This window comes from Indicator indicator, chromosome 27, assembly GCF_027791375.1.
Source record: "Indicator indicator isolate 239-I01 chromosome 27, UM_Iind_1.1, whole genome shotgun sequence".
Lineage (NCBI taxonomy): Eukaryota > Metazoa > Chordata > Aves > Piciformes > Indicatoridae > Indicator > Indicator indicator.
In genome coordinates this window covers 10,934,602-10,962,407 of record NC_072036.1, presented here as the reverse complement: position 1 = coordinate 10,962,407, position 27,806 = coordinate 10,934,602, and the positions used below count along the sequence as shown (strand labels likewise).

Genomic DNA, 27,806 nt, shown 5'->3' with positions numbered 1-27,806 from the left:
CCTATAATCATAATAATAGCAATGATACAAAATAATTATTGTAAACCTACCCTTTTGGGCAAATTATTCACATGAAGCAGCCCAAAAGACCTCACTGGATTAAAATAAAAAAAAAAGGTGACGATGCACAAAATGTTAAAAAAGACAAAGTCTTGGTTAAAAAAAAAAAAGGGGAAGGAAAACCAATCTGCAGGAGAATGCATTTCCATAAGGCAACATGTTACCTTCAGTTTTCCATCTCGATTTAGGGCAAGTTCTGTTGTTGTTGTTCAAGAAGCTGTTAGAACTTGGCTTGCTTGAGCTTCTCGATGTGGTAACAGAGTTTCAGCGCAGGTCCCAGTTTCAGCCCCAGGTATTTCATGACCATGTCACTTTTCAGCAGCAGCAAAGCGTTGCCATCAATCTCCTGGTTGAGAAAGAGAGAAAGAGGATCAAAATGTGTTCACACACACCCTCCACCCCGCTTCCAGTGCTGCATCCTCACACCTTAAACTAGGAGAATCAGAACGAGGATGTCTTAGAGCTAGCTGAAATGTCGTGCACTTTGAAATCTGAGTTGGGATAGAAGGAAACTCTAAAGGAGGGAGTAATCAACTGATACATTTTGTTCTTCAAGGCACCATAAGGTTTGTCTGGGCTTTAAATTATTTTGCAATTCAAACATGAGGATTATTTTAAAGAATCAGGGTGGCTCTAAGCTCAGTTCTGAGAAAAGCTTGAGTCAGCCTTGAGAGAAGGGAGGGAGAGATGGAAAGAGAAATGGATGTGGCCTCAAGAACTGCTTGTAGGGCACCTCTGAATCTCAGTCCCAGCTTTGTCCCTGGCTATCTGCATGTTTCACATAGCTCCAGTACACATATCCAATGCTATAGATGTATATCTGTTTCTTTTTCTTCAGCTGAAGGTGGTAGTAACTTATTTTCATTGAATTTATTACAAAAATTTGTTCAAATGTAACCCTCATGTAAGTGGAGGAAATTGACACCTTTATCCCAGACCTGTTGGCTGGAAAGCCTTTTGAAATTACAAAGTGCTGTTCTGAGCAGGGAGTAGCTTGGGTGCACAGGGAGACAGATTCTGTTTTGCCATGGACTGTAAAACACAGAAGCTTGCCACTGTCCTTCCTTGCATCCTAAGATTATCTGTTTTTTCCTGGATCTGCTAAAAGTATTAACACTCACCCCAGTCTCCACCAGGCTTATGTACTTGGACCATCAGAGCTAAAAGACAGCTATTAGGAGTGTGTGCACATACACACTGTGTGTGCACAGGTACACATACACACACGCTAATGTTGCAGTCTCTGTTCCTCTGTGATCCACTACCTACTAATTAAACAATACTATGGATCCTAGTTTGCCCTGATAATTATTATTCCATTCAGTGGGTAATTTAGCTGGTGAGCAGTTAAGGTCAGTTCCTGATTAACTCAATCAATTAATGCTCTTCATTTTGTAGCCCCCACTCTATCCATAATAGAAGCTCTCTTCACCTCCCCCTCTTCCTCCTATTGTTTTGAGGAAGCTAAGGGAAAGTACAACTGAGTGTTACCTGTAATTAATATTTGTGTAAGAAAGAAAAACAAAAGTCCTGGAGCTGTGATGCCACAGGGTAAAAACCCTGTCAAGGGTTTGGTGTGGAGGTGGCTATTCCAAAATGTGGAGTTCAGCATTTTATTTTTTCCTTTATTATTACTGTGTAGGGGTCAAAATGAAACTCCATGACAAGAGTATGCCAGAGGGAGCATTCCTGCCCAATTAAATATCCCCTATTAGCCATGTCCCTGTGCAGATTATTAGCTTGACTTCTCTACACTTCTACTGTGCCAGCCCTTTTACAAAAAGAAAGATTCTATTGCATGGTCCCCAAGTCTGCAGCAGTCCCACCAGAAGAGCTCAAACCAGATCTGGTCCAATGTCCCATGAGTTGAGATCTGGCTCACTGCTGTGTTCCTGCAAAGGGGTGGGAGCAGCAAGTGTATGAGCTGTGAGATCATGATACAGTGGATACAAAAACACAGTTCTCACCTGAAAGAAAGAAGATTACTGTTTGTGATGTTTGCTTCTTGTAGCACTTACTCTGAGGATACTGTTGAAAAAGCAGAGGAGCCTCTAAACAGCCTTGTGCTGTGCAAACAGGAATTGCACCTGGTGGTGGATGTCCCCTGGCATGAGGCTTTTAATGAGAAAGACTAAAGTCTCCATCCTCATGGATGTTGAAGCACCTAATTCTGAGTAAAACCAAGGGCATGAGGACCTATATCCTGCTTTGTATATGGAGATATGTCTCCCTTCTCTTGTATTCTGCAATCCCATGTAGAGACTCCAGCCCTTGTAAGGCCACCACCTGTGACCACTCAGTGCTCAAACACTCAAGAGGAAGGTCTAGAGAAGGATGGATGCTCACAAGCCTGCTGCCTAGCACTGGTGGAGGCAGGCTGCTAGTTGAATAATTCTGCTGAAGTCAAAGGGGTTTGTCTCCTTCACACATGCATTTGCAAATCACTGGCTGTAATTAAACTGCCAGACCAGAACATTGCTTCCATCCCTTCCAGCTCGAGGTTTCTACCTGCTGATTTCCTGTGCTACTCTTTCCCCTCCTCCATCTCCCCTCCCCCAGCCCATCAAGGCTTCCTTGCTGAGGCAGCACTGCACAGGGCTCTCACTCAGTGTCACCAGGAGTTGCCTCTCAGGCCAGCAGCTCCTTTGGATGAGACCTGAAGATCTATCAGCTCCAGGCTGGGCTGTCCTTGGCACACAGCCCTGCCAAGGGAGCAGCAGAGAAAGCTAGCAGGCACTTTCACGGTCTTTTTGGGCACTCTCAGGAGCCACCTGTGACACAGCTCCTTGGATGTCTTGGCAAGAAGAAAAGCTTCTTGCTGCTGGTGGGAAGAACAGAGCCAAAGCCAGGCCATCCTGAAATGCCTGTGGAGGATGTGGGCTGCACCTCCTGACTGCATGCTGGGGGAGCTGGCTGCTGGGGCCATGGTCAGCACCCAAGGGCTTAGCAGGGGCAACCTGGTCTAGTGGAAAGTCTTTCTGCCTGTGGAAGGTGTTTCTGCCCATGGCAGGGCCTTTGAAACTAGATGATCTTTAAGGTCCCTTCCAACCCACACCATTCTATGACTCTATGAATACAGCAGTGGGAGAGCACACTGCAGGATGTCTCCCCCCAGCCACTCCTTCCTGGTGGTCCCACCACCCTCCCACCATTCCCAGTGTGAGAGCTGGGATGAGCTGGTTGCCAGTGCAGTGATTTCAGGTGGTGGCTGGGGCTCTGGCAGTGACAGTTAAGTGCTCCCATGTAAATTATGCCCCTGCTTCACAGAAAGATGGAACATACAGGAAGATGTGGCTAAGGTTAATGGACTAATCACTTGTCTCTCACCCTGAGGTCTCCATGCTAATCCAGATGAGTTCTGAAGGCTGAAAAATTGCAGGGACATATATCACTCAGAGGAGTAATTGAATTGAGTTGTGTGGCAGTCTTACCCAGGTTCTCACACCTGTGGCATATTTTCCAAGGAAATCAATGATAAGTAGAGCCCATGGGTGCTGGGTGTTCAACAAAGGATGACAGGGACAGCCTTTAGAGGCAATTTAGCTTGATCTCCTTGGTCACACAGCAGCTCTAGTGTTGTGGCATGTTCCACTGCAGCTGGCCCATGGCTGCCTGGAGCCTGTCACTGCCTTGGTGCTAGAAAAAAGCTTTTTGTGCCATCCCTTTCTACAGGTGGAAACTAGGGGGGAAATGGTGCTTTTGCATTGTCCTTATCCGCAAGCTGAACTTCAAATGTTCACCTGGAATCTTTCCTTTGGGATGTACCTGCATGCCTCAGACCAGGGCAGTTCTTTTTCCCTTGCATGAAGAGCTTTCTCTTGGTGCACAGTCACTTCTGATGGCCTCAAAAGCTCATGCTGAAGCAAGTTCCTTTAAATCTGAAGGTGACCTGTCTGCCTGGTTACCCCATGGCACACACAGGCTGTGTTTTCAGCAGCAGCATTCAAGGCAGGTCTGACTCCTCTGCAGGAGGCAGGGAAAGTAGGCTGGCACCTGACCTGTAATTGCAGATTTGGTCCTGGCACCACCATACCTGCCCTGTTGTTCTCATCCCACCAGCCTGTCTGCAGAGTGGCAGATGGCCTCATTATCTATCTAGGGTGAGCAGACACCAAGGCCTGTGTTCAGCTTCATTTTCATCTGCTCCTCAGACACCTCCTCTCCTCAGTGTCTGGAAACCCTGCAGCCAGAGTGTAGCTGAGAGTCCTTCAGTTGTTTCCCTCAGCTCCTGCCTGCAGCCCCACATTCCCAATTGTCCCTGCTGGCAGGTGGACAAGGAGTGGGACCTGGTGATCAAGCCCTCTTGCTTTACAACCTGAGCTGCTGTTCAGGAGTGAGGGCTGGGGAGCTCTTCTCATTTATACCTAGGTCTGGGTACTTACATTCAAAGCTGTGACCTCCAGCTGAACACAAATGAATCACTAAAATCCCTTTCCATAGCCAGCCTGAACTCACAGAGAGAGGAGGCTGAGGATGCTATCAGATGCATTGGTGCCAGCTCCACACACAGCTACAGAACAAGGAGCACTGGATCTGATGTGTGTTTACAGTCTGCCCTTCACTAATTAAGGCTAATATCATTTCCACCACTGGAGACTGCCTAGCAAAAGCAACTACCACATTCTCCAGTGAGTCAGCAGATCTGGAAACTTTGGTTAGACAGTTACACAATACCAAGGGGGGAAGGATTAAAAGCTTGGCAGTTTGGAGCTTCCTCTGCTAAATATCTAGAGACACACAGAACATACTCTTCAGAGGAGAATCATAGGTATCCTGATGGAAAAAAAAAATCAATGAAATGAGACTTTTTTTTGTGCTGATCTGACACTGAAAAATGAGGGAGGGGGAGGGGGAGGGGGAGGGGGAGAGGGAGAGGGAGAGGGAGAGGGAGAGGGAGAGGGAGAGGGAGAGGGAGAGGGAGAGGGAGAGGGAGAGGGAGAGGGAGAGGGAGAGGGAGAGGGAGAGGGAGAGGAGAGGGAGAGGAGAGGGAGAGGAGAGGATGTCTCTTGCTTTCAGTTACCCAGGAGCAATATGGAAGCCTTCTACATACGTGTTTTCTGAAGAGCTCCACATGAGGACCTAAGGTGTGAGGGTCTGCATCCTTCACAAACCAAATCACGTCATCCACCGTCCAGGTCGAGGGATTCTTGCTTGTTGGCCGAGCTGGGTCTTGTCGAGCTGGGTCTTGTCGTTCTGGTGAAGGACTCGAGGCTATCAGTACAAAGAAAAGCCCACAAGGGCACATTAGAATGGCATGCAGTGGTTTCCTTGGCTGGGGAGGGGTGTCAGGGGTATGGCAGCCTCACTGCAACCCCAGACACTGGGTGTGTGTGGGCAAGGGTCAGCCTGAGGTGGTAGGGTGGGGAGAGAAGGGCACTGGGAGCAGTTTCCAATCCGACTGCTTATCGGGAGGCACAATCCCAGCTGGTGAGTGTATTAAAAAACATGAAACCCTCAGGTCCCTGCTGGGAAAGGAAAAAAAAATGTGCCAGCTGCCAGGCTCTTCAAGAGAGCTGCCTCTGCTGTCTGATGTGTGAGCAGCAGGGAGCTTGGCTCAAGAAGACACCACCCTGCCACCTGGAGAGAAAGTGCTTCAGCACTGCACAAAGGAGTTTGCCATTGCCTGCAAAGGCTGGGGGATAAACCCAGGGTTTAGCAAACAGGTTTTCTTCTTCTTCTCATTTGGGTATCCAGACTTATCTCAGAGCTTAAAGGAAGGTTTCTAGTCCATATCCTCCTAATCTTAGGCTCTCACAAAACTGATGGTCCCCAGTGAAGCCTATTTGGAAAGCTACTAAAACATGCAAAGAGGAACATTGCAGATGTGACTTTTTAATGGCCTGAGCCCTGATGATTTAAGGTCACTTTGGCTTGCTGTAGCTTTAAATCATGTGAATAAAGGCACATTGGAATGAAAGTGCATTTATGTTTTTATTCTTAGTCTCTGCAGAACCATAAATCTCAGCTTCCACATGAATGTAACTTGCACCCCCACTTACAGAAGAGCTCTATTATGCTGGGTTACAGGAAGGATGTTTAAATTTGTTTGTATCCACACCAAGCAAACTTGGAATTAGCAGGCAGCAGCACACAGATGGATAAGATATTGCTTGCCCAGACCTGCTCATCTCTTCCTGTTAAGGCTTGGTTTTAATGAGGGGCACAAATGGTAAGTAACAGACACTATGGAAGACAAAAAAAAAAAGAAGCAGAAGAGTGCAAGCAGAGGGAGACCACAGATACCTAAACTGCAGCCCCAGGTAGCCAAGGGGACAATCAGAGGTGCTGAGGAGAGAAGAGCTGAGCTTTCTAGAGAAATATTGAGCTTATAGAGGCAGACAAAATGTGTGAGAATCCCCATGCAGGACTTAAACCACAAATTGTTTTTCACTGTGAGGTGATGGAACACTGGAACAGGCTGCCCAGGGGGGTTATGGAGTCTCCCTCTCTGGAGATATTCCAAACCCTCCTGGGTGCATTCCTGTGTGATCTGGTACAGGTAATCCTGCTCTGGCAGGGGGGTTGGGCTGGATGATCTTTTGAGGTCCCTTTCAGTCCCTTAACATTCTGTGATAGTGTGATCCTGATGCATGTGAGCAAACAAAGTGGGCTGGGTTTGTGGCTTCTGCACGTTGTCACTCCCTTGCCTCCTGCAGAGCTGTGCTGGTTTACATTAGCTGAGGCTCTGCCCAGCCATGCCCAGCAACAGCTGTGTGTGTGCATTTCTTCCTGCCACCACACTCCTCTTACAGTCCCATGCAATGGCTGCAGGAATTTTGCAGAGCTGAAGGGTGCACTCCAGAAAGCAGCAGTGCTATGAGCATGCAAGGCTGGTGGATGGGCTCCATCATGGGAAGTGATGTAAATGTGATGCTAATTACACTCTCATTTGCTAAGTCACTGTTCTGGATATAAAGGACAAGGCACAGCCGCAGGTCCACTTAATTAGACAGCAAGGATTGGTGTTTGTGGGGGCTCAGGTGACCCTGGGCACTGCTCACAGGATGAGTGCAATACACAGTGGCACAGACACCATCTGGAGCCCTTGGCATGAAGCAATGAAGACAAAGAGTGCAAAGCCAGCAGGGTAAGTTTGGGCAAGCCCTGCATCCTCAGCAACAGGGAGTAACTTCCTCAGGGACAAGGGAGAGAACTGATTTGTCCTGGAGGCAGAGGGTGAGCATTGCTGCCCTACCTGCTCTGCTGATGGACGGAGTGACAGCTGATACGTGGAAGTACTGGGCACCTCAGCAAGGGAAAGGTCAGGGAGAGGGAGAGGGAGAGGGAGAGGGAGAGGAGAGGAGAGGAGAAGAGAGGAGAGGAGAGGAGAGGAGAGGAGAGGAGAGGAGAGGAGAGGAGAGGAGAGGAGAGGAGAGGAGAGGGAGGGAGGGAGAGGGAGAGGGAGAGGGAGAGGGAGAGGGAGAGGGAGAGGGAGAGGGAGAGGGAGAGGGAGGAGGGAGAGGGGAGAGGGAGAGGGAGAGGAGAGGAGAGGGAGGAGGGAGAGGAGAGGAGAGGAGAGGGAGAGGGAGAGGAGAGGAGAGGGAGAGGAGAGGAGAGGGAGAGGGAGAGGAGAGGGAGAGGGAGAGGAGAGGGAGAGGAGAGGGAGAGGAGAGGAGAGGAGAGGAGAGGAGAGGAGAGGAGAGGAGAGGGAGAGGAGAGGAGAGGAGAGGAGAGGAGAGGAGAGGGAGAGGAGAGGAGAGGAGAGGAGAGGAGAGGGAGAGGAGAGGAGAGGAGAGGAGAGGAGAGGAGAGGAGAGGAGAGGAGAGGAGAGGGGAGGGGAGGGGGAGGGGAGGGAGAGGGGAGGGAGAGGGAGAGGGAGAGGGGAGGGGAGGGAGAGGGAGAGGGAGAGGGAGAGGGAGAGGGAGAGGGAGAGGGAGAGGGAGAGGGAGAGGGAGAGGGAGAGGGAGAGGGAGAGGGAGAGGGAGAGGGAGAGGGAGAGGAGAGGAAGGTTTATCTTTGCCCAAAGCACTGCAGAAGTTTCTGTGCTCTTGCCATAATATGGTTGGGGGGATATTTTTGTCCCTACTAAGCATCACATATTTTTTTCCCTTAAATTTGTATGAATGTAAGCAAAGTCCAGGGGACTTAGCCTGGGATTCACACCAGGCACAGAGAATGCAGCCTCCAGCCTGGTGACTCCTGCCCGCAACCTGCTGCTTCCAGAAATGCCGGGAAAGGGCAGAAGGGCAGAGGGGAAGAGAAAGCTCTGAGAGCAGTTGGGAGCCTTCACAGGTATTGAAAATATCTGCAATGAAAGGAGGGGGGATGAGAAGAAAAGGTTGAGATAACAGGGGATTTCTATTCACTCCTTTGCAATCTAGCAATCGATAGCAGAAATCTGACTTTTTAAAGACAAATATATAAATGACCTTTCTGAGGAGACCACCTGGCTAGAACTCTTCCAGGCCCTGGCAGGTGAAGATAACCCTTTCAAATCCCTATCTGAGGTGTAATATAATAATATGATAAAAAACAAACAAACAAACAAACAAACAAACCCAATGATTATGTGTAGATATTAACTTTCCAAAAGTTGTTTCATCTTTATTTACCTACCGAGAGTCAAGTCCTGGCTTCTCTGCTGCTTTTCCATGTGTTACTTCAGTTCTGTTATTTTAATTGTGGTTTAGGGGATACCTGTAACTGTTGTTAGCAAAACTGGGATCCCTCCAGCTTGCAGACAAAGATCTGGAACACAGTGTGCAGCTGATGAGTCTGGAGACAATCTGGGTTTCCAGTGATTTTTTTTTTTCCATATACTTTGCTGCTTAATTTACTGTGCCTTTTTACCATCACAGTTTGTCTATTTAAGTGAAATCTCTCTGTTTACAAAAGCAAAGAGATAATTTCTGTCTGCACAAAGGCCTGGGGTTTGTTTCAACAGCATCACTTCACTGAAAGGTGATATTAAGCTCAGCAGAGTTTGATGGCAGCAGGGCAAGTACCAGACATTTTTTTTTTCTTAGCTGAAGGTATTCACACTTTTAACCCAAGAATTAGATAAATGAGGAAGTCTCCTGTCTCCTGGGTATCCTATGCCATCCTGTCACCAGAATTAATCAAGATGATAATGAACACTCAGATTACAAAGAGATGGGAGTGCTCACCACCAATAATTATTTTTAAAGATCGTAATCTGGGGCAAATCCAATTTCCTGTTTTTGACAGGTGGCAAAAATTTGTCAAATTAATGGAATGGGATATGGAAATTTAGGTAATCAGAGGGAAGCACTTCCCCCTCCTGCCTGAAGCAGTGCTGAGGAAGGACACTGAGGAGGTTTCTCTGCTGGGGAAGTTCTCAGAGCATCCCTGTCAAGACCATTGCCCATGCAGAAGTGGCAGGAGATAGCAGTTTGGTGGCCAAAGCCTGGCAAACCCCATGGGAAGGCATGGTCTGGCTAGATCTGAGCTCTCACCCCACACAGACATTTCTCTGTCCCACACCTGTGGCCTTAGGACCTTCCTGAGTGGGAGGATGGAGAAGGAGAAAGCCAACAGGCTGCAGAGGCAGGTCAAGGAAACCTGCTGCTAAAATGGGGTTAAACCTGTGAAAGAAGGAAGGATAAATAACAGACTCCCTAAATATGTTCTTGGCAAACAAACAGAGCCCAGAGGGAGTACAGTCATTGATAGATAAGAGTGGAAAGGGAGTGACAGATGAACTTTAATATTGCTGCAGGCCTAAATGATTTCATTACCTCAGGGGAAGGGGGTGGGAATGAAATTTTAAAAGGTTCTCTCTGATTGCACTGGAGCAGATAATAAGGAGGAGCAGATCCACTGAAACTAAGCAGAAACAGCAGACCCTCGAAGGCACAGAGAAATGGGAACTATTCTGAAAAACAAACCACCTCCCACTGTCAACAAGCACAGGAGGAAGGCTTGGTGGAAGACTTTCCTAAAAGTCTTGGGCACACCAAGGAGGAGGGGAAGAGAGGCATAGGGAAGGCAGGTGTGTGGGAGAACACCACTACAGGGCATTCATGGGCATGGTGGGGACTGATCAATCACAATCATTAGATTGCCCTGGAAAGAAGATTGTTTAGCACATCCATTTGAACTGGCAGAAGTTTGCTGGAGATGCCTTGCACCACCTGGCTGGTGGCCTCAGCCCTGCAGTGTGTCTGGGCAGAGTCCCCACCCCACCAGCACAGGGGCTGCTCCTGCTCCCAGCATGGCATGAGCCATGGCAGGTGCTCCTCTGCATGAGCAGCCCAGCATCCACCTGCATGAGATGTGACTATGGACTGGTGTTAAATATTTAGTTGGGCTTTTCTTCCGTTGCCTCTTTTCTACAAGAGAGAAAAAAAGAAAAAAGGCAGCTCCCTGAAAGCACCAAAACTTGCAGGCTGTAAATATCCTCAGAACAGGGAGACTGAGGAAGGGCTGAAGAAGGAGCACCCAGCACTGAGCCCCCAGTGCCATCAGCAGCTCCTTTGCCACTGCCTTGGGAGGTGCTGGATGAGAGAATCATAGAATTGTTTTAGTAAGATCTTCAGGTCCAACCATTCTCTAGCTCTTCCAAGTCTGGTGCTAAACCATATCCTTCAGCACCACATCCCTGCAGTTCCATTTCTCCAGAGATATGGAGATCTGCAGAGAGATGGATCCCCAGAGATGGAGATCCAGCCCCCCCAGGCTGCTTGCAACATCATCCTGAGGGGGGGAGGAAAGAACAATCAAACCCTGACTCCCCCAAATGTTTTCAGGAAATCAATGTATTAACAAGCAGGATTGCCTCTTTAACAAAGGCCCTGGGGTGATAATAATTAACTGCTAATATTGGATAATAAAATCTACATAAAAATAACAAGCTAGAGGGCAGGGTTAAGGTTATTGCATTGTGGTTGAACATGCAATCCTTCATACTTGGAGTAAAGGCTTTGTTTGTTATGTCAGCAGGCTGGGAAAGGTTTATGACGTCCTTGATTATTCCTTTCCTGATTTAAGAGCTTCAGTTTGGCAAATGATGTCAGGCAAGTGCACATTTATCTGGTAGCAGCCCCAACCGGCTTTCTGAAATGAGATTTTTTTGTTGTTGTTTTTGTTGTTGGTTGGAATCTTCTTTTTTTCTTTTTTTTTCTTTTTTTTTTTTTTTTTTTTGCATAATCATGGAGAATTAGGCATCAAGCTTCCAGCTGCATTAATGAGAGCTCTGAGGTTTAATCTCATCCATTCTGCTTGAGGGATGTGCTCTGCTATACACTGAGATGTGCTTTGTGGTTATGGGTTGGGTGTTTTGGGGTTTTTTTTTCCCATGATCTCTGCTCACTGTGATAAAAAAGGCAAGTTATTTTTTTGTTTCAAACCTCTCCATAAATAATGAGGATTGGTTTGAGGATGCACAGAGAAATCTGTCTGCTTTTTAATGAGCCCTGCCCAGCTCTGCCTTGCAAGTCTGCAGACTGAGGAGGATAAGAACAGAGACTGGCATGCACCACTTACTGACTCATCTTTGCTCACTTATGATTCAGCAGCATGGAAATTATTCCCTAGCAAGAGGAAAAATGCAGAACCATAGAACTGTTTTGGTTGGCAAAGCCCTCTCAGATCATCAAGTCCAACCATAAACCCAACACCACCATGGCCATCAAACCGTGGCCCCAAGTGCCATGCCCACACACTTGTTGAACACCTCCAGGAGTGGTGACTCCACCACCTCCCTGGGCAGCCTGTGCCAATCCCTGACCACCTCTTTCCATAAAGAAAATTTTCCTAATCTCTAACCTAACCCTCCCCTGGTACAATTCCAGGCCATTTCCTCTCATCCTATCACCTGGTACTAGAGAGGATAGACCAGACCCCACCTCACTCCAACCTCCTTTCAGGCCTATGGTGTGGCCACTCTGACTTTTCACTGGGTTCAGTTCTGGAAAAAGAGATCTGCCATCTTTGAGGTTTTCATTTTGCAAAGACTGCAGATTTTGTGGGAAGATGTGCTAAAAGAGAAGGAGCTGTCTCCTGAAATTTAGCTTCCTGCTCAGGACAATGCTGAGCTTTCACAAGATGTTGGCTGAGTCTGGGGAACCATGACGTTCAGAGTCAAAAACAAGAAAGTAATGCAGCTGAGCCAGCTTAAAGAGCTCTGATTTTAAGCTTCAGCCCCTTGAACATAGCCCCCAGTCCCTGATATGAAGGCTTTTCCCCACACAACACATTTTTAAGGATGGGAATTAGGTGGATGCTGAACATGCATAAAGTATTAAACAAGCCACTTGAGGGATGCAGGGAAGACAAATCTAGGAAGGGTTCCTGAATGTGAATTCACCTCCTCTGGGTCAGGAAGTCTTTGAGCCACTCACTTCTGAAGGTGGAAGGGGGAGTGGGGAAGCACCACCATCCCCACACTTATCTGTTTCCTGGGGGGGTGCTGCTGTCTCCTGCTGGAGACAGGATGTGTGGCTAGACATGCAGAGACTTGCTCTGAACTGCTCTGACCCTTCCTGAGGGCTGAGATCACCATGGCTGCTCCCAAGCAGAACGATAAAGACTTTCAAAGCAAACACCAGCACTGCTAAAGCTTGGCTCCTGGCAGCTGCCAACTGAAAATCTTGACAAAAGGGTCCCAGTTCTGCTAGGAGGAAGTTCTGCTGGGGAAGCAATGGGAGAAGACAAATGAATGCAGTGCACAGTGAGCCTCTTGTCCTCCCAGCACCTGATTGCACCAACCCGAGAGGCATGGAACAAGATCTGAGACAAAGGGCTTTTAATTTCCTTTTCTTTGTTGTAACTTGAGGCCTCTGGGTCTTGGTGACAACCTTTTACAAGCTGTTTGCAGCAGGACATTTCTCTACTAATCACTTTGCTTTGAGTACAGTTGACTTCTGTAAGTAAAGGAAGAACCAAAGACTCCCCTGTGGTCTGGGTGTGAGGTAACCCAGGGAAACAGGAGTGCAAAACTAACAGCAGAGGGATGGTGTGGGGCAGATATTGAATGCTTCAGATGACAGAATTGGATAAACAAAGAAAATGGAAGGATAACTCTTGGTAATACATATTTTAAAAGAGTAATTACAGAATCAGAGAATTGTCAAGGTTGGGAGGGACCCCAAGGATCACCCAGTTCCATCCCCTCTGCCATGGGCAGGGACACCTCACACTACCTCAGGCTGCCCAGAGCCACATCCAGCCTGGCCTTAACAGCATCCAGGGATGAGGCTTCCACCACCTCCCTGGGCAACCTGTTCCAGTCTCTCACCACCCTCATGGTGAGGAACTTGTTCCTAATCTAAATCTCCTCTCCTCTAGCTTGGATCCATTCCTCTCAGTCCTATCACTACCTGACACCCTAAAAACTCCCTCCCCAGCTTTCTTGTAGCCCCTTTCAGATACTGGAAGGCCACAAGAAGGTCTCCTCAGAGCCTTCTCTTCTCCACACTGAACCACCCCAACTCTCTCAGTCTGTCTCCATAGGAGAGGAGCTCCAGCCCTCTGCTCATCCTTGTGGCCCTTCTCTGGACACATTCCAGCACCTCCAGATGTTTCCTGTAACAGTGGCTCCAGAACTGGACACAGTGCTCCAGGTGGGGTCTCATGGGAGTGGTGTAGAGGGGGAGAATCCCCTCTCTTGACCTGCTGGCCACACTTCTCTTGATGCAGCCCAGGATACTGTTAGCTTTCTGGGTTGCAAGTGCACACTTGTGGCTCATGCTGAACTTCTCCCCCACCAGCACCCCCAGTGCTCAGGAACAAGAAATAATACTGACATTGGTGGGGGGTGAGGGACGTTGAAGGAATTATGCAAAGCTCTGCAGCTACTGGAATTGGCTCTGAAGTGGCTACCAAGCAAGAATTTGCAGAACCACTTGCAGTTTCCAGGGGAAATGCAAGGGCAGAAAGGCAGTGGACTGAGCTAGTGGTAGACAAAGGGGCTGGGAGATCCAGCAAGGCTTCTGCAAACAGCAAGGCTTTTCCAAAAATCATCCTGAAGTGACAGTAGAGTCCATTAATACATGAAGAGGGGAAAGAAATTAATGACTTAAAAATGGCTGAGACACTCAACTCCTTTGTTAGATCTATCTTCAAGATGAAAAATGCATAACTGAAGTTAGACTAATTAGTAAGGGGTGAAGACACTGTTAGAATCACTGCTGATAAAGAGCTGTTAATGGAGAACTTGGGAAATGCAAACAAAGATGAAGTTACCAGAAGTTCAGGGAATTAGCCAACCCATTTGATGAACCCAGGTCATTTCCAGAGAGAAAAAAAAAAAGAAAAAACCAACATGGCTAATAAGGAATAGAGCTAATGGGCTGAGCTTCTGACCCAGCAAATGTAAATCCTAGCAGGGGAACTGGAAAAAATAATAAATAACTGAGGGAAGAAGAAGAAGGGTTATTGAATGCAGTGGTTCCCATGGCACCCCTGGAATTTGCAGATAAACTTCTTGAGACTTTGCTTCCTGAAGGATAAGAGAGCCTCGAGCAGAGAGCTAATGTTTGTAAAAACAGACAAGGTTGGCTGGCCAGTGTTTGTGGTCCATGCTCAAAGGGGTGGGATGGAAGCAAAACCCTTGCAGTAGGGACAAATATTTGGCTTTGCTCTGTGTTGTATGCACACAGCCAATGCCAGACACAAACAAAGGCACCTGTCTGTGGGCAGCATCAGTCTTGAGGGGCAATACCTTAGGCAGATAGATAGACAGACAGACAGATAGACATTTATAGCTGTAAGTTGATAATAACACAGTTGGGAGTGCCTCACAATCCCACACAATGTATCTGTTTATGTAATTTATATATATATATAGTAAAAAAGCTATTAATTAAATAGATATTAATTAAATGTATATTTTAATATTTTAAAAAATATATTATATTTATTAATTAAATATATATTCATAGAATCATAGATTAGTTTGGATGGGAAGGGGCCTTTAAAGGTCATCTAGTCCAACCCCCATGCAGTAAACAGACACATCCCCAACAAGATGACTTTGCTCAGAGCCCCATCAAGCCTGACCTTAAGCATCTCCAGGGATGGGGCCTCCACCACCTCCCTGTACAACCTGTTCCAGTGTTCCACTACAATCACAGCAATTACTATGTTATTAAATTGTGTCCAGTTCTGGGCTCCCCAGTTCAAGAGGGACAGGGATCTGCTGGAGAGAGTCCAATGGAGAGCTACCAGCCTGCTGAAGGGACTGGAGCACTGCCCTATGAGGAGAGGGTGAGGGCCCTGGGGGTGGTTAGTCTGGAGAGGAGAAGACTGAGAGGGGATTTAATAAATGTTTATAAATATCTGAGGGCTGGGGGTCAGGAGGGAGGGGACAGGCTCTGCTCAGGTGCACCCTGGGATAGGACAAGGGGCAATGGATGGAAACTACAGCACAGGAGGTTCCACCTCAACATGAGGAGGAACTGCTTCACTGTGAGGGTCACAGAGCACTGGCACAGGCTGCCCAGAAAGGTTTTGGAGTCTCCTTCTCTGGAGGCTTTCAAGACCCATCTGGATGCATTCCTGTGTGACCTGTGCTGGATTCTCTCGTCCTGCTCTGGCAGGGGGGTTGGACTCGATGCTCTTCAGAGGTCCCTTCCAACCCCTAACACCCTGTGATCCTATGATATATATATTTATATAGGTGTATTGATATTTATGCCTGTAAGGTGTTGATAACACAGCTGGGATTGCCCCATAATTATCCCTAATGCATCTGTTTATGCAATGAATGCCAGCATGACTGAACTTTCACTGGATGCTGAACAGGTTGATTTGGGGGTTTTGTAGGTTACTATTCCACCTTCTGAAGGTCTGGATGGATGTCAGCCTATCCATCTGGATGTCAATCCATCCATCTGGATGTCAATCCATCCATCTGGATGTCAGCCCAGACCTACCTCACAAACCTCCCTGGGCATTTGGAGGTGAGCTAAGGCTCCAGCATGGCACCAGCACAGCAAGACACATCCTGAGTGGAAAATATTCACTCACCACTTCTGTTTCCTTCACTATAGATCCCATTCCTCATTGGGCTGGAGGTCTGATGCCGCAGGCCAGGAGGTGAGGACCCCACTGAAGACATCTGGGTGGGCCAATGGCTACAGGAGGAGGAGGAGGCTCCAGCAGGACGTCCATCTGCAGGACTCTGGCGCATTGCATACATGGAGCTCATGCAACCGAAGGCAGGATCGGCAGGATCCACACCCAAGCGCTTCACCTTGGCAGGCTCAGCCAGGTAGTCCTCAGGTATGGCTGTTTCTGCTCAGGAAGCCAAGGCACAAAAGAAAGGTCAGTAAAACAGAACCAATTTTAATTCAGCCCTAGAAAAAAAAAAAACAAAACAACTATTTTTTTACCAAAATTCCTTCCCCCCCCCCCCTTCCTTTTTTTTTTTTTTTTGGCAAAATGTTTAACTTCATTTCCAACTTTCTGGCTGCAGGAGGGATTCTTGCTGAGAATTAATAACTAATGAAGGGAAGCACAACTACTCAGAAGTCAGTAGAGTCATAACAGGGAAACTGTATGACTCATCTGTGTCAGCTTAGGGCAATATTCTCCGTGAAGTTCTGGGCCCCTGACTGTCGGGTCCCATTTGCCTCACAGTGCTCACCAAACGTCATCAGACTGGGAGGCTGTGCAGCTATTTCTTGCTCTGTCTTTCACTTTAAGACATTGAAAGTCAAAAGGAGGAAGGCAGAGAACAGGACAGGCAGTTTGTTGGGTTCACAACACCTGGCAGTCAGCAGAAGGGACTGAAGGCAATAACCCAAAGCATTCTGGCTGCAATTAACAAAATTAATCAGAAAATATCCTCAGTTGCATACAGCCATTGAGTATCCTACAAGGAGAAGAGACTGGGTGGCAGAGGAGCACTCCCAAGGTTTCTCACAGGCAGGGATGGGTGAATGAGTCACTTGGAGCCAGCACCACGGATGGATGCAAACCACTGCTCCAGGCCCTCTCCTCTGTGCTGCACCTTGCACACCATGTAGGAGCTGCTCAGACTCCTCCCAATAAGCCAAATTTTGCACTTACAGACCTGTTTCAGAGACTTATAGACCCCACCCTACTCTGCCCCACTTTGCCTGGAGGTCTAATGCACAGGCATGAGGCAGGTCTAGCCCCAGGTTTTGCAGTACACAGATTGATTTTGCCAGTTTCTCTCAGACCTAGGTCCAATTTCATCTTGCTCCCCTGCCTGGGCTGAGACCTCAATGGCTGCACTATTGTCCTCCTCTGGCCAGCCCCAATCTTCTCCCAGCAGGTTTGATATCCAAGGTCCTTTCTACTTTCATAGAATCACAGAATTGTCAGGGTTGGAAGGGACCTCAAGGATCATCCAGTTCCAACTCCCCTGCCATGGGCAGGGACACCTCACACCAGATCAGGTTGCTCACAGCCCCATCCAGCCTGGCCTTAAAAACCTCCAGGGATGGGGTTTCTACCACCTCCCTGGGCAAACTCAGCAGAGTTCAGCTAACACAACATGAGCATAAGAGAGATGGGCATGAGACACTCTGAACCTTTCTCCCTACCCTCCAACAGATGCCAAAATTGTATGGCAATTGAGCTAAATACCTTGCTTTTCAGACTCCTCCCAATAAACCAAAGAAAATCCAATCAAGGCCCCTTATTCAAAAGAATTTAATTACTGTGTAGAACACTTGCAATAAAAGCCTCTTACACATAAAGAAGATAGCTCCTTCTGCAGCATCCTGCCTGCACCACATGGAATAATTATGCCTCTTGTGAATCATTACCTCTTTATTCCAGGAAAAGAATGCTCTTTTAATAAGATTACAACATGAAGAAGCCACAGACTATCAAAACAACAAACAGTACATTAAGAGAGACCTGCTTCATAGATGGCACAGGGCTTTTGTGATCTAAAGGACTCCAAGGTTTGTGAGCAGACACCAGGGGGGTTCTGACTGATGTCAGAGTCCCTCAGCACTCTGTGAAACAAGGCTTTGTGTGGGTGAAATCTCCTCATGGGTTGTGTATGAGACTGTGATGAGGAGCTTGACACTATCAGTTCAGTTCCTGACCCTACCTATGAGGCTTTTTTTGATCTAGATCCATTTATTCCACATGTCTCTGCTTTGGGTTCAAAATGGGAATAATGATGCCTATTGCCATGGACCACGCAGGACCTTCCATTCATTAGCTGGAAACATTCCCCAGGGAAGGTGCTGTGGGAATTTGAAAAGTCACAGTCACGTCTTCATTGGACAGGGGGGAGCAGGGATCATCTCAAGCAGCCAGGTGTCAAAGAACCCCTGCTCTTTGAGTTGATAAGAGCAGTTAGCAGACTACAGGAGCAACTCATCAGAATCCCCTCCTCCTGCCCAAAAGAAGCCTGTGATGAATTGCAGGAGACTGTGCACTCAGGAATGGGGGTTGCAGGTTTAACTCATACAGGTTGAAGAGGTGTTGTGCTAAGGCACAAAACTGTACTGCCCTGAGAAACCTGATTTTGATGTGATATAAAGGAGAGGGAGAGGGAGTCTGAAATCATGAAAAAGAGACCAAAGGAAGATTTTTTGCCAGAGGCTGGATCCCTATGCCAGTGAAATTTTTTTGCCTCCACTTGTGGGTAGGCAGTACCCAAACAATTTGCCTGTGCTGTAAGATTGGACTAAAACCTCTCCAGTGTACCACGAGACTTCAATCATCCCTAAGCACTTCACAAAAAAAAAAAAAATCCTATATGGGTTATTTATACACCCCAGCACCTTTTATTATTAAATCTAATCTATTTGTCAGCAGCTAGCTTGTGAATTTATTCTACCTTTTTACTCAGCTTGGACAATAAAACCAAGTTGATCTGTTCTCAGCCAGCTTCATTCCCTTGTTCTACTGCATTAAACACAATGTGGCTGCTGTCTGGGCTGCAAACACTGCAGGGAAATTGTTTAAATAATGAAATAAAATTGTCTATGCTGAGGTCCTTGCAATCAGGGCACCACTTGATTTTAGAAGATTCTCTTAAAAAAAAAAATAGATTCTGGCTGCTAACTGAGTGGCAGCTTCTCCTTGGGGGATTTCGGTTGCCACAAAACATTTTTGAGCAACTAGGACAGAGCGAGACAAAAACGTGGTGCAGTAAAGCCTCAAACTAAGCCCTGGAGAATTCCCTGCAGGTTTTATCTCCACAATGTGGCTGTGGTTTCAGTGCTCATATTATCTACATTCAGAAGTGGAGGAGGCTTATTTACATGTTGCTGTTCTGACTGACCAGCTCCCCCTCTTTTTCTCCCCTGTGGGTGCAGTGGTGTGTTCCTATCACCCACGCAGGTGTTATCCCCCAGACAGTCTGACAGCCCTGAGCCCTTGCTGCCAGCTGCCTCTCCCTTCCTGCCTCTCTGCTGCACCCTCAGGGATGCTGTGGACCCTCAGGGATGCATCTCTGTGCCACTCTGCCTTGGTGAGCAGGAAGCAATTGAGCTCTACTGCCACAAACCAGATGTCCCTCCCTGTAATGCTTTCCTTGCCCAGCCAAATCGTGACAGCCACAGAAAAGGTCCAGTCCCTGCCCAGCCATGCAGGGTGCAGCTGCATGCAGCAGAGTGGTGCTGTCATGGTGGAGGAGCACCTGCTGAGGAGTGACAGCAGATGTGCTGCATGTCTGGATGGGTGATGGAGCCAAAAGGAATGGGCTAGTGCAGTAATCCCAGAGTAAATCACAGCAGGCAGAGCTGGAAAGCCTTCATCCATCACAGGAAGCTCTTATCTTTAGATAGATGCATGCAGGCCCAGGCTGTAAGGGAGATAAGGTCCATGGTCTGTGTCTGATGACAGAAATGTGTGAGGCTGTTTGGCAGACACAAAGTTCTTTGTTTAATCTTTTAGGAAGTGATGTAAAGCAGAACCAAGCCATGTCTTTCACACTCTTTAACACTGTTTAGATCTTCCTGCTCTCTCCCTCTCCTGCTTATACTAGATTGAACTGATGCTTGAGTTTACCTGAAGTATTTCCTTCATTCCTGCAATTTATTTTTGTATTCCCCTGCTTTTTTGGTCTTTTTTCCTCCCATGAAGGCTGAGAAGCAGATTTTCCAACTTCCATGGTTGCTTGAAACCATCCCCTCCCACTTCCCCTCACTACCTCCCAGGTGAGTGCAAATACCATCCTTGGGTGGAGAGCTGGAGCCAAACTCAGGAGCTACAGAATGCAGGCAAAGATCAAACCATACAGGGAGACTCTCAGCAGGGTTTGGACACTGTGGCTGCCTCCTCTCAAAGTGACTGGGAGATGAGGAAAGAATAGCCCTGGCTGGGAGAGGAGAGGTCTGAGGAAGGTATGATATCATGCTGCTTAAAATATGGAGTTCACATCTGCTCAACCCATTACAGGAAATATATTGCAGCACTTAAAGAGGTGCAGGAAGGGTCAGGGGGCAAAGCCCAGCACTGAATGGTAGGAGTGAGGAGTAGGAGATGACACAAAAAAGGAAGAATGGGGGGGAAGGGCAGGGCAGGGAAGGGCACGGCAGGGAAAGGGAAAGGGAAAGGGAAAGGGAAAGGGAAAGGGAAAGGGAAAGGGAAAGGGAAAGGGAAAGGGAAAGGGAAAGGGAAAGGGAAAGGGAAAGGGAAAGGGAAAGGGAAAGGGAAAGGGAAAGGGAAAGGGAAAGGGAAAGGGAGCCTGCCTCCATCCTACTCTTTCTCTACTGCAGGCTCTGCCGTCAATTCAGATACCCAAAAAGAGCAGACAAAGTTTTTATATTAGACTTTGCTGTGATTGGATGGCTTGTGCAGCTCCTCTGCTCCCTCTTTAAGAGTGACCTTAATATTTTATTTATTGTTTAAAGGATAATGCTCATGATAGAGGAATATATGAGGCAATAAATGGCCTTTACAGGTAATTAAATGCTGAAGAGAGCTGAAGCTATTGATAGCTGTAAAAGCCATTTATTCTGAGTGCACTGAGAAGCCAGGAGCACTGCTCCTCATAGCATGCAACAAGACAAGATTAAACAAGCCATGGTACTAGAAAGGGAAAAAACAACATTTTTCTTGCCCTCTAAGGGCTTGAATTTTCTAAGCTGCTGTTTATTTCATGCTTGGAACCAAAAATATTGATTGTAACAATGTGTGGTTTTCTATCATGCTATCCTTTTTTCTTTTCCTGGCTTTTTTTCAGAAGGGCTTTGTAGATGGTGACAGGGATGATTGCCCTTCTTGGACAGACACTCCAATAAAGGCACAGCAGGGAAAGGGGAACTTGCCCACACAATCAATAGGGAAGTCTCTGACAAAATCCAGCTCCAGACCAGTGTCTTGCCTGCCAGTCACACTCTCACAGTCATTGCTATAGCACTTCTCCTACCAGGGCCTGTAGACAGGAATCATTTCAGCTGGAGAGAGACCTTTAAGATCACTGAGACCAACCATTATCTAACTACCAAGGCTGGTGCTAACCCATCTCCCTCAGCACCACATCTTTGCTTCTTTGAAACGCCTCCAAGGGTGGGGATTCGGCCATCCTCCCTGGGGAACCTGTTCCAGTGTTTGAGAATCCTTTCAGAATTCTTTCAATCAAGAAGTTTCTTCCAATATCCAGCCTAAAGCTCCTCTGGTGCAGCTTGAAGCCACTTCCTCTCATCCTATCACTTACAACTAGGGAGAACAGACCAGATACCCACAAGAAAAGACTGACACCCCTAGAGCCCACCTGCCTGTACACAGAGGCACTGATGTGCCACAGACTGCCTCTAGGTCCTGCTGTGCTTCTGCTCCATCTGGGGCCCTCCCTCCAGCCACTGCCACAGGAAGAGATCCTCTTCTGTGCACAGTGACAGGGGACACCATGTGGCATCTACCCATGCAAACTGGACTTGGCCATGGAGAGAGGAGCAAGGCTGGGGTCTGTATTCACATTCTGGCCTTCCCCACTGATGAGGTCAAGGGAACAGGATGGCCACAGGAGTCCCTGCATAAGGCCGAATCTGCTGCAGCTACCTGCAGCCATGCTCTGCATGGACAAAATTACCAAACCCTGAGGTTCAGAACAAAAAGAGCAAGGAAAGGATTGACTCAAAGGGAAAAGAAGATGCTTAGCAAGTTTGACACTTCCCACACAAGAGCAAGGACTTCAGTTTTTGTGCCCACCAGCAGGTTGGCAAGAAGTTTTATAGCAAACCTGTTTTCCTCTGAAAAATAAGTCTGGCATGGTATGGCTGCATGTCAGCAGTGTGTAGGTGCTCCAGAAATGTCCCTTTCTCACCCAGGCCTCCATCAGCTCAGCATGGGACAACTAATGAAAGCTGAATGCAGAGGTTGTGGATGAAGGCACTTCAGAGGGTCTCTGTTGGCTTCCCATCTGTGTAGATCCTGGCACACTTCAGAGCGTTTGCTGCAGAGCTCACTCAGGTCTCGCCACCAGCCTTTAGTTCAAATTGCACTACCAGCCTCATGGAAGATTCTGGGGTGCAAGTGCAGAGATGCTTTGGACCCATATGCTGTGAGGCCAGGTAACATCTCAGCATTTGCTGTAATGCAGACCTGAAGCTGGGCACTTCCCACATGAAGTCTTGGGAGCTATCTCATACCTGCTGCCCAAAAATCGTTCTCATGAGCCAGAAACTCCTCTTACAGCTGAGAAAGAGCCATGGAGAGTGTCCCCAGATGTGCCAAGACGAGGCAGTGAAGCCACTGGTGTTGGGAGAGGGCTGGAGAGGGATATTCACCCCACATGCAGGGCTGCTGGGTGCTGGTGCAAGAGGCATTGGCAGAGCAGGTTGAGGGGCTCAGGGGCAGGAAGAGTAGCACACAGCCAGCAAAGCCCAATGCAGAGGCTAGTGGGTACAGCCCAGTGAGTGAGTACTTCCTGAGCATGTAGTACATCCTTGTAAGCAATAGAAGCAAATACCAACAAATCCCACCTGGCCTGTGCACAGCCATTAGCATCTGGCAGCTTGCTGTGAGCAGGGTTGAGTAATGGCTGTGGGGCTTGTGCTCTGGGGCAAGGTCAAAAGGGGACTCCTGGATGGTGTAAGTGGATTAATATGACTGGACACGATGCAGGCTTCTCCTCTCCCTTCTGCCAGTGTAAATCAAGAGTAACTGCACCAAAGTCAATACCTGTGTTGGATTCATTGGCACACAGGGGCTGGAAAGCACAGGCTTTTAAAAGCAAGAACATCTCCATTACAAGCTGGAGAACAGAAACAATGAAAGATGTGGCTGCTCTGCATGGCTTCCTGTGGTGCTTTGTTATGGCTCTGCTCCTTCCATGCCAGCTCCATCCCAACAAGTGCCCTCACAGACCTGTCTGCAGGAGGGTTTCCTGCTGTCCTCCTTATCATTGCCACCATAGGGGAACCTCACCTCTGCTCCATGCAGCTGAGTCCCCCCTGTGCTGACCTTGCTGCAGAGCAGTGCTGGCTCCCCAGGAGGTGAAAGGAGACTCTGGCAATGCAGCATGAAGCACAGACACAAGTGGCTCAAGCCCCAGTGCCTCTAACCGGAGTTATCCCACTGGAGATGATGGACAGGAACATTCTGTATCTCCCTGGCTCTGGCTGGAAGCAGCAGGAAGGATTCAAGGCCATCACTGCAGTTCCTGTGCTGCACAGCCACAGATAGACAGCTCCTGAACTGGGCATCAGCTGCCCTGGGGAAGAGACAGCTTTTCCCCTCTCCAAAGTTCAAGGGCTTTACATGGCAGAGGTAATTCATCCATCTGTCCTTTGGGACAGAGCAGGAATCCAGTAGGTGGATTTTCCAGACACTACCTGGACAGAAACCAGCCCCTGGCTCTCCAGCCTGCATCCCAGGGCCCACAGCAATGCAGTGGGTTAGCTGCTGAGCTCCCTCCCACCACCAGCCACCCCCAGCCCCACAGACAGGCTTTGGCAGAGCAGCAGGGGTTCACCAAGTCTGGCACACCTGCTCAGTGGGCAGCAGAGAGCTGGAATGAAACAAGGGCAATCAGATCATGTGAGCCTTGTTTCCTTAGGAGAAGAAATGAAAGAAACAGCGAGATATAAAATAGTAATAATTTTGAAAAATGATCCTTAGGAGTGCTGGGGGCTGCTCAGCACTGTGGCTCTCAGCTGAAAGCCTCCTCTAGAACCACTGGCAAAAATACTGCAAACCACCCCTCTGGATGGGTCCCTCAGGGTCCTGCATTTCTTTAGCATACGGAGTACAGGACCACAAACCCCACAGTAACTTCTTTAGCCCATTCAATCTTGATCCCAAGCAGCCTACCTGCCTCCATCCTGCTCTCATACAGCTGTGGGCTTTCCAAGGCAGTGCTGTGCTGCTGGAAGGGTTGGTTGCTGAAGAGGTTGTCACACAGGAGGCTGCGGCACAGCTTCTTCAGGAAGCGCAGGACATACCCGATGCTGTTCACTGCCAGCAGGCTCAGGAGGTGCTGCTTCCCCTCAAAAGAAGCTGAAACTGGGAAACAAGCAGGAGAAATTCAGTACCTGGGGATGAAGGGCAGAGGAAGAATGAGAGCAGTGGACAAGATTTCACACAAGTGTTTGTTTTTACATCATTCCCCCACCCGAAGTACAAAACAAACTGGAGGAGCTTGAGGAGCTGAGGGACCCTGATCACCTTCTCCTTGGAAGCGGCATGGCCAGCTGTGCAAGGATTTCTGATGCATGAATCCCCCTGGAAACCATGTTGTGTGACTGCAAGGAGGTAATTCTGATACCCTGGGCCAAGGAAGGGGAAAGAAAGTGATCTGCCAGTGACAAGCTAGACACTGACTCCAGCAATACCAAAGGGTATGAAAGACATTGGAGAGACAAAAATGAAAGCCATGGCTGTGAATGAAGGAAAGGTACCAAGGCTGTACTGAAGAGAGGGCCACCAGTTTCATCATGGGTCTTTATCTACTGGTTTAGTTGCATTTACAGACAAGGGGAGGCTGGCAGTGGAATTCTATCCAGAATTCAGTATGAGAAATCCTCCATTAAATTGGAAGTGGTTGCTTGTGAAAGGTGATTCAGGAGATGGCAACACAAGAGACCCCGAGCACTGAAGAGGAATGAGCAGTGATCTGTGCTGTAAGGTAGGAGAGGAGAACTGAGAGAGTGCAGAGAAAGGATTGGGTGATCCTGAGCTCTGCAATAATAACAATGGTTTAAAAAAAAAAAAGTACATACACGATTTTTTTTTTTTTTTTGAGAAAGCACAACATGGCCTGATGGGAGGAGAAATGATGGGCACAGGCTCAGCAGATGCCCATGAGCCACCAAGGTGACACAGTAAGGAAAAAAATTGAATATATTTCAAAGAAGTACTGAACAAAGCATATCCAGGAGAGACAGAGGAGCATCCATTCCACGATATAAAGGCCTGGTGAAAGCTCAGCTGGACTGCTTGGCACCATTCTGCTCACTCAGAATTCACATTTGAAGAGGTGCGCAAGCAGGCTATGGTGAGTTTCCAAGCTGCTTGTCAGCCTGCTGATGTGAACAGGACAGCTGGGACAGTTAGGATTGGGAATCAGCTTGTGACAGCTTCAGGCTGACGCCTAGGAAAATTTTCCCCAGATTGAGTAGAAAAGTGGAAGAATGTAAATAAATTACCATTGGATGTAAAAGGGAGAATAATGATAAAGTCTAATCACACAGAATCACCCAGGTTGGAAAAGACCTCAGAGACCGTCAAGTCCAACCTAATACCTAACCCCTCATGACAACTCAACCATGGCTCCAAGTGCCACATCCAATCTTTTTTTTTTGCACACCTAATAATCCCATTGGTCTGATAACTAACATAAAGTTAGTTGTATAAACTGCCTCTTTCCTTTGGGGCTTCTTCACTCTAGCAGTGGCTAGCTGGTGGCTTTTGCTTGGCTGTTGCTGACCTTGGCTGCATTCTTCTTGTGGCTAAGTACTAACAAGCTACTCTCTGCTCTTCTCTCTCTTTTACCTTGTATAGGGTGGGGGAAGGCAGCAGGGAGGGGGAAGCTATTAGTAGCCCCCTGGTTTTGCCCAGGGGTAGGGGTTCTTGTGTTGCTTATAAATTGTGAATATTGTGTATTTTGTACATCTTCATTGCATTCCATATTCCCAGATTTTCTTGTGCCTGCAAAGAGAGCTTCATTTGCTTTCCAACTGAGCTGCTCTGGCAAATTTTAGTTTTGGGGTTTTTTTTTATGGGGGGGATGGTAATTTCAACCCACCACACAGGTTAAGGTTTCAAGCACTTCCCAAACAACCACCAGCCCCTTGCAAAAGTGCTTTACCTGACACCATCTCTCCTCCATAGCCCTGCTTGATGAGGGAGAAGACCTCCTTCTGCTGGAGCGCGCAGTTGATGCAGGCTTGCACAGCCTGCTGCAGGGCTGCCGATGGCCTCTCAGGCCCAAAGTGCTCTGGGAGCTGCTGCACTTTCTTCCTGTCGAGGTATGGCCCCAGGTTGGCTTGTTTGTTGACATAAATGCAGACTGTAGGCACAAAATGCCAAGGAGGTGGTTACAAGCTGTCCCTGAGAGCACCCAGGCAAACGCTGGGTTTAGACAGAATGGAATCATAGAATCCTTAAGGTTGGAAAAGACCTCTGAGGTCATCAAGTCCAGCCATCAACCCAGCACCACCATGCCCACTATACCATGTCCCAGAGTGCTATGTCTACACGTTTTGAACACCTCTATGGATGGTGCCTCCAGCACCTCCCTGGGCAGCCTGTTCCAATGTCTGACCACTCTCTCTGCAAAGACATTTTTCCTAATATCCAACCTAAACCTCCCCTGGTGCAACTTGAGGCCATTTCCTCTCGTCCCATCACTAGTTCCCGGGAAGAAGAGACCAACCCACCATGCTCCAACCTCCTTTCAGGGAGCTGTGGAGAGTGAGGTCTCCTCTTCTCCTCCTCCTCATTTCACAAACTCTTCCATTCACCAGCAAACCACTGCCCTTTGCCCTGGCACAACCAGGCTTCTTTGCCCTCATCACCCATGGTCTAAGTGAGGCCAGCTGAGTTCAGACCTTGCTGAGTGTCATGGGTGAGGATAAGCTACAGCAGCTAAAGAAGTTCCTGAATGTGCCTGGGGTCTGCTCTCTCACAAACTACCTTGTCCATGCAGCTGGTGACCAGAAAAAATGGCCAGGGAGTGCAGGATGGTGACTGCCAGAGCTGACCTTACAGCCTGAGGTGTGTCTCAGTTTGCTTTTTTTCTCTGTGTGTGTTTTCAGATTAGTTCATTGAGAGGTCCTCTGAGAAGCACTGGTCTGAGATTTGGGAATCTTTGGCTCCTTGCTGCTTCTGCCTGCAATGCAGCTCTAATTTCTGGAGGGTTATGCTGCACTGTGTGGTGGCAGAGACTCTGGTCTTTGGGATCTACCTGACCATCCATGTCCAGCCCAGCACTCTGCAAGCTGCATCACCTCAGGGGAAACTCTACACAGGATGCTAAACCCTCCTGTGGGACCACAGCCATGTGACTGTGCTGCATAGGAGGGCTGCTCCTGTGGAGAGCCCAATATCCTCTTGCACATAGAATCACAGGATCATAGAACTGCCTTGGCTGGAAAAGACCTTTAAGATCATCAAGTCCAACCATTCTTTAACTACCAAGTCTGGTGCCAAACCATGCCCTTTATACCATTGCCTCCAAAGGCAGTTTTTCTCCCTGCCAGCAAGAGCCCCCAAAAAAAAGAAATAAAAAAAAAAAAATCAATGTTCTCTTGCTAGTGTGAACTGATTTTAAGCTTGGCTAAGACTAATTACATCTTGAAGGAAGCAGAGCTTGCACTGTGGTAACTAAGGGCGACTAAGACACAGCCTAAAGTCAGGCTAAAGTGAGACATATTATAATAGCTGGCTGAGTGTGCTTGAGCTGT

At 47.9% G+C, this 27,806-nt stretch overlaps 1 protein-coding gene across 1 annotated transcript in view; it reads right to left on the bottom strand.

Annotated features, from left to right (window-relative positions):
• Positions 1-280: 280 nt before the first annotated feature.
• SCML4 (Scm polycomb group protein like 4) overlaps positions 281-27,806 on the bottom strand; it is a 33,819-nt gene continuing 6,293 nt past the window's right edge. Inside the window, exons 3-7 of the mRNA XM_054393171.1 lie at positions 26,210-26,410; positions 24,214-24,405; positions 15,991-16,257; positions 5,111-5,271; positions 281-406 (exon numbers count right to left, since the gene is read on the bottom strand). Coding sequence (XP_054249146.1) covers positions 281-406; positions 5,111-5,271; positions 15,991-16,257; positions 24,214-24,405; positions 26,210-26,410 — 947 coding nt within the window. The remainder of the gene's footprint in view (positions 407-5,110; positions 5,272-15,990; positions 16,258-24,213; positions 24,406-26,209; positions 26,411-27,806) is intronic.